Source organism: Pinus tabuliformis, chromosome 6 (assembly GCF_031772625.1).
Source record: "Pinus tabuliformis cultivar Carrire ecotype Pingquan chromosome 6, CPIR1, whole genome shotgun sequence".
NCBI classification, from domain to species: Eukaryota; Viridiplantae; Streptophyta; class Pinopsida; order Pinales; family Pinaceae; genus Pinus; species Pinus tabuliformis.
Genome location: NC_142292.1, coordinates 1517339031 through 1517346562, shown reverse-complemented (window position 1 = coordinate 1517346562; position 7532 = coordinate 1517339031). Strand labels below are relative to the sequence as shown.

General features: G+C 37.1%; 1 protein-coding gene across 1 annotated transcript; it reads right to left on the bottom strand.

Moving 5' to 3' along the window:
• Positions 1–4385: 4385 nt before the first annotated feature.
• On the bottom strand, positions 4386–5789 carry LOC149264455 (uncharacterized). Its single transcript, XM_089399036.1, has one exon. The coding sequence runs from the start codon at positions 5787–5789 to the stop codon at positions 4386–4388; it is 1404 nt and encodes a 467-aa protein (XP_089255162.1).
• Positions 5790–7532: the final 1743 nt, after the last annotated feature.

The following is a 7532-nucleotide window of genomic DNA, read 5'->3' as shown; positions in this document are numbered from 1 at the left end:
TGATGATGAACATGATGCAGTTGGAATTTAAAGCCATGGACAAGCATTTGACAAGGATAAAAGCAGTCTTACTGCATGGCAAAGGCCCAACTCATCTAGACAGTCCAGGTGATCAAGCACCCATAGATGTGGAGGTTTCCACCTCCTAGTCTCCTCATGAAAATTTATGTTTTCTATCTTTACTATTATAGTAGGATTATGTGTTATATTTTGTGGCTGTTAAGCCAAGGCACTGTAGGCTTTTTTAGAACTCAGTATATTTTTTTAAAATGTATATTTTTGGACAACAGACCTCCTGTATTGCCAATGGTCTGGTTTCCCTAGTGGCAGACCAGAGGCATACAGAAGGTTGGATCATATGTGATCATCAACAGTTAATAAAAGGCCTTTAAATTACCTCCCCACCCCCTCCCAAAAATAAAAAATAAAAATCATCTATAAAGTTTAGAAACTCAATTATTGAGAAGATTTTTCGGCATAAATCACATCATAAATCATTTGTCGACGCGTTCCAAACCAACAAGTGTGGTTCATCGTCAGGACAAGTTGAAGATCCAGACCATGGCAGATTATTTTCCAACTAGCAAAATTAAATCACAACTAGGTTATTATCCAGCTAAGATTAATCAGAAATCAATTTTTTAAAAGTATGTTCTTATCAAGCCCAAATTTAATCAAAGTTCAATTATACCCTGAAGATGAGCTCTGTGGTGTGGTCAAAAAATTGAGGAATAATCTACTCCAACACAGCTCTCCTCTTGAATAAAATAATGTCCAGCTACCTGAGCTTTAAAGTCATTCTAACCTTTTGTATGGAAGATTTATAGAATTCATTTCCATTTTAGTTATAGAAAATCCCAATAAAGATAGTGATTGATTTCATGTTTGTACATATGTAATGAACACTTATCACAATAGTATAGCTCAGTTTGCCCAACCCTTTCTACAGAAGGCATAATACCCAGGGAGGTTACAGGATCTATTCCCAAGTAGTTCTATCCAGTTACCAGCTGGTATTTCAACTAGAAGTCAATTCCATTCCTCACCCAGAAAAAAAAATACAGGGAAAGGAGGGAGAAAGGGGGATTCCATCACTCTGACAATGTACCAACTTCCTCACTTGGAACAGTTAATATGTGGGCAAGTTAAGGGAACATCTTTCTCTGGGAAAATTAATATAAACAATTACTGATGCAGTTACCTCCTTATAATGGCATAAATAAATTTTTTGTTGAATTAATGTTTGTAAGGAATTATCTTTGTAAGGTTCCAATTTTGATGTACGGGCAGAATAAATTATAAACCTATCCATCAACCAAATGAGTCTTGCAAAAAGAAAGAGATAAAGAGAAACTATTCACAAAACTTACCTTTAGCATTTGATGGCCTCCACTATCAGTGGTGCTGAAAAGTTGCAACATCGGTGTTTCTTTTTGCGAAGGAGAGTGAGTAATTTCACTGCCTTTCTCAAAATTTGATAAATCACCCTCCCAGTCCTGTAGTAGTCACAAAGAAACATCTTAATATATTGAGGCATTTTCCAAACAAAACCTTTTTAAAAATGGTGCATTGGATAAGGTAGCCTACGTCAGAACACTGTATAGGTCATAGAGGGAAGACCTGTAGCTGCTCTCGGATGGCAGGCACAACCTTATGCAAACTGTCAAAACAGCATGGCGCACTTCCCGACTTCACATCATTGTATGTCGAATCTATGCTTCGAATAAGACACAGTAGCTATTTTGAAGATACCAAAACACTTAATACCTACAGATGAAAACAAAATATTACATTAGAATACAACAGACTTTAACAAATTATAAAACTGGTTTTCTGGAAAAGCAAAGAATAGAGGTAACACTGCAAAGGACACGTTCAGAAAAAGATGTTATTGCCATTACATATCTCAGTTCTAATGATACAATGAAATACGCATGGAAATTCAACTGTGAATAACCACAGTCCACCCTTTTGAATCCCATTTGATATACTTGTCAGAAAATACATTAACAAACAAAATTATACATGTACTATGAACTCCAGTATAAACTGACATAAATCTCAGCCAAATACCAAACCTGTTGAAAATTAAAGTGATCATGAATATACAACGAAAATGCACGAATGTAAATTGGATTTCAAGTATTGTTTCTATCTGGATAAAAGAAACAAATTAGAAATAATAACCACCAACTGCTACCGTTATCAAAGAAGTGAACTTGTTAGAAGATCAAGCTAAAACAGTGAAATATTGAAATCCAGGAACATATTCAATAAGACATTAAAAAACAATCATCAAACTTGGCAGGAAACGCAAGGTTTCAGGCAAGACCACTGCCCACCCAACCATGATCCACCTAAGTAACATTGAGTTGCACTCACTTCTTATGTGACTTGAGAATGGATTACGAATGCCGACTATTGGCATATCAACATTATCCAGACAGTTATAGGGAAAGATTTGAGAAACTTAGGACTTCAATTTTCTTTGAAAGCAACAGACTTACTACACACATTCAGGACATTTTTTGGTCATAAAATCATTATGATTTACCAGCATGGATCCATCTTAAGCACGGATTCACATAAGTTGATATTCACATAAGTTATTGATATAGATCTTCAAGTCTTACTACACACATTCAGGACATTTTTTGGTCAGAAAAGCATTATGATTTACCAGCATGGATCCATCTTAAGCACGGATTCACATAAGTTGATATTCACACAAGTTATTAATATAGATCTTCAAGTAATTTATTTATATAAAGTGTTAACTTATTTTTTGAAAAGTATAAGGTTTAAACATCTTACTCGCATAATTTCTTTTACTTCTAATTACTTTACATGAAATTATATTATAGGTCAAATGGATAACTAATTAAACATGTATAGCATATTCTTTTTTTCTTTTTTATTATAGCCAACATTACTTTTCTATTTAGAGAATATTTTATTTTTATTTTAAGAGGGACACATGTCAACTCTAGAGTCCAAGTTGAGCACGGACATACTTACACATCACGTTCACACTGGGCTGTAAAATGAGCCTCCTAGCCCAATTATACTATAAAGACAGCAAACATGATCACTCCCAATTTGTGTTGAGAACCCTTGACAGTGCATAAGAATATACCAAAAAACATTTTCTTCAAAATTGCATAGTCAAACCAGGTTTGGGTTGGGATCACAAGTTTGTCCATATCCATTCAATATCTATGCCCATTATACAAAGTTAGCGAAGTACCTATCAGATGTAAAATGCAAAACTCAATCCTTCTTTGCAGAACTCGTCCAAAACATGAAGCATATAAATTGCTCGCTGAATTATCAAATAGAAGTAACTTCAGTGCAATGACATCAGGCTAAATTTACCCATTGTTTCTCGAGCAATAGACATGATAATTTATGGAAATGACCCTCCACAAAAGACTGTAAATAGATGGTGTGCTTAGCTATTTGATTGGAAATCTTGTCTACAACTATTTAAACTACAATGAATTTGTCAACATAAAATAATAAGTTGGATAGGTATTTTTCAGACACAAAGCATTTGAGATCCAAAAAATAGACGCTAATCTAAATGTCTCTAATTTAAACCACAGACAATTATTTGTTTGTTGAATTAACAACCAAATTAAGTTTCAATAACACGACGTAATTTTCACATACAAAGCATTTGAGTGCAAAATAAGAAAGATAGTTTAAACGCCTATAAAATAAACCAAGGACATTTTTTGTCTGTTAAACTAATAAACAATTATATCAAATTCAAGCCTACATTTACATGCATGAAGACTGCTCATAACTTAATCTATCAGGAATGGATCATTTGTTGTTAATGTTGAATTATTCTGTTAATATAGCACTGACAGCAAGGCAAATTCAATATTTAAAAGGCAGCAATCTACATTCGGATCTGGACAACACTTTTTCTCCTTTCCTGCTATGTGATTATTCCCATGCAAGAGGAAGTTCCAACTAATTGATTTTCACACTTCCAAAAGTAAATTCCTCATGTCTGAATTTTCTAGATACAAAACCTAGGTATAATAATCCTAATTGTTGATCCTACCTTGAAATAAGTACCTTTAATCCACCATTGGATCTTGCTTTAAATAAACATGGGGTCTTGCTTGAAGTGTCAAAGTTTATTCATCTATTCCTTGCTATTATCAATAAGACATAATAGAATAAAGGAAAGAGCAATGCACCTTGTGAGTCATCTGAAGAACTGCCTTGGTATTGATGTGCACGAACTTGTGGGCAAATACAAGAAACTGAACAACAAGAGAGCTATAAAAAGGATAATTAGCCAGAACATAGTTTTGCCAATGATCATTATATCCATAACAACTTTCTTTCGTGCTTCTTTTTACTAATGATCACACAGAATCAGTACCAGTCTTTTGCTTTTGAAGCAAGCTACCTGAAAGTGGAGACAATCGTTGATCCCTATCCCTAAGCATCTTATTCTCTGCCTCCAAATAATGATCCTCTTCGAGAGCGGGCATCATTTCGCCTTCTTCACCAATATTCCAAGGCTGTAAATAATCCAACCATAGATCAATAATGTGTGTAGCCTTCTTTAGACAAGCACCTACTGGCCAATAACTGAAAGCTCGTAATATAAACCTGTACAAAGGCCTCTGTAACAGAAGGGACCATGTAGCAGGCACAACCAAACTACTCCGTGGCAAGGAAAATGACCTCAATCTCAAGGTATCCATTTGTGATGCAGCTCTCCATCCAGAATTCAACTCTTCTTGAGGACAACACAAAGTATTGCTTACATAATTGACCAGTATTTTCACAGCCTCTGTGATTTCTACACTGGGGAGACCATACCTATGATATCGATTATTAACAGGTAACAAAATACCAAAAGACTGGCAAACCCGTGAAGGTAAGGGCGAAAAATCGTCATTCACTAACCAAAACTGTACAAAGGTATGAACAACAAACTCGGCGCGAGAAAATATCGATGGATTCTCCTCGAAAAAATGATGTACAGACACACTGGGAGCACAAAAATCAGATATAGGAACAAATTTGTGTAGATACAAATTCAGAAGATGCAAATAAGGGCTAGAATTGAACTTCACATGCCTTCCATTGTCATGGCTACCGTGCAAACTATGCAGAGAAGACGGCCATTTCTCGAAATGAGACCGGGAAGCCTTCTTAAACCCCAATTTCATTTCATCCGAATCCGAACGATGCATAATATCATTATCTTTGCATACAACGTAATAAGCAAACCAAAACATAAAATACTCAAATGCATTCAACTGCACCTGAAATCCTCCTCCATGGCCGTCCTCCTTCAATCGGTCTTTAAATAAAGCAGGGCAGACTTCAGATAAGATATACAAACCCCTCTCCGACTGAAGCATGTGACGAATCCACGCCGGAAGGCGCTCGGATGGAAACACATAGCGAACCACATTTTCCTCGTCTGTGGCAAAGATTGACGAAAACAAAGCTCCAGACGGCGAGAGAAGATTTACGACTGCATTCGCGGAATGCTCAGAGGTCTGCGCGATCCATCCGCCAATGCCGGACGGCTGTAAGACCTCCTCGAAGCCGAAGATCTTGCGGAGCAGAACGGGGAAGCATGTTATGTAAAAATGCCTGGTCTGATCCCAGCTGTGCCTATCGATGAAGGATTCCACGACCCGGCATGAATTCAAAATATCAGACGATGATGAGGAAGCATTCAATAACAGCGAACTTAATTCTTGGGCTTTGAAAGAGAAATCTGTCGAAGGTGAAGAAGACACAGCCATTGCACCTCAATTTTACAGTCTCTCTACTGATCCGGTCGGAGGCTTAAATCCCGAGATAAACCCCTTGAATCTTCCTGAACCCTCATGCAGAACCACTAAACCCTACACTACATCGGATCACAGCACTCACTGATCTAGTATTATAGGCATTCGAAGGTGGGGATACTCTTCTCTTTATTTCAAAATATTTGCACTGCCTTAAGTAGCTTTTCAACTTTTTCCATTTCCCTTGAAAGACGTTAGTGTGGGGTGGGGAAATTATGTTGTTTTTGAGGAGTTTTTTGGTTTGTGGGGACAGGGCCACTCTTTATGTGACCATCCGGGCAAGCGAGGCGGTAATCTTAAGTTCTTGCAGGGATATCTTATCTCTTATGGATTAATATGATTATTGATACTCTCTTATGAATTACTTACATTAGTGATAAGGATAGGGGATTAAAAATTTAAATATAATAATAAATTATATAAAAATAAATAAAAATTTGATGGGGTGTTGAGATGTGTGTTAGGTTACTGAGCGGATTTGTTATTCCGTTGTCACCCCAAACATTAAAGAGAGGGATAGTGTCACCCACATTTAATGATAATGCATTGTTTTAATTTGGAAATCTTTGAAACTTCCTCAATTTCCTACAATTGTTGGGGTCAAATTGATGATATTTGGTGTCAATGTCGTGTTGTCGGGTTATCTATGGGATATTTCCTCTGCGGCTTCTATAGTAGTTCCTTAAGCAACGTGGAAGGTCCAAGTTGTTCTTCCATGTTGGTTTGGCCTTCCATCCTTCACTCCATTTCATGAGCTAGACTATCTACATTTTCCAAGTATTGGCAAGGTTGCATGTGGCCCGCATACCCACTGGTGGGAGTACCTGCACTTAAACTCTTCTAGGTTTATGGGAGCTCAACTCCAACAAGTATACTAGTATTGTCTTTGCTCTTAATTTTTTCCACTGGGTCAGCTACATTTATATTACTTTGGTTTGCTTGGTTTAGGATTCTTTGGGGAAGGTTCAACATGTTATCTAGGGGTGAGGTAGCCTTGTCCTCCTCCTGCCTACGACAATCTTCCTCACATTGTGTCTTGGTTTTACCATTCCTTTGCAACTCCTTTAGCCTTTGGTTTACCTTCCACCTTTATCCCTAAAATCCTTCATTTTGTACATTGTGCATTGGCCTCACTTTGGTTTTCAATCCCCTAAAATCCTTTTGTCTTTCGAGACTTCACCAATTAGGTTCACTCGCCTCATTATCACCGTGCCTCAACAATGGATGTGGTCGAGACGTGGCTCTGATGGTTAAGGCCCTTTTGGCAAACCCTGTGCTTAGTTGCAAGCCCTAATTGTTGTTTACCTCTTCAATGCAACTACCCCCCCCCCCCCCCCCCCGCCTTCCCACGAGAAGTCCAGGATGAAATTGTTAGAAAATCGATAATGGCAGCTTATTGTACTTATTTTCCTTTAACTTGATATTTGCTTGTGAATCTTATTTATCTTCTTTGTGTTCTTTAGTTAGATCTATTCATCAAACAATGTCAAGAACAATAATAACAACAATAGACACATATATTGGCTTTCTTCTTAAAATATGCTTCAAATGATATACAAAGACCCAAACCCTAGACCAATCCTTCTCCTAGTACCAAGTCATCCCTTCCTTAAATCCTTCCTTGATTCTACACCAAAATGTTAGACACTGCAACTTTGACCTGCCAGCTTCAATACTGCTACCCAACCTGCAACTTCG

What these genes read in the sequence shown, in the direction of transcription:
- LOC149264455 (XM_089399036.1), bottom strand. Translation starts at nt 5,789, where the DNA reads ATGGCTGTGTCTTCTTCACCTTCGACAGATTTCTCTTTCAAAGCCCAA.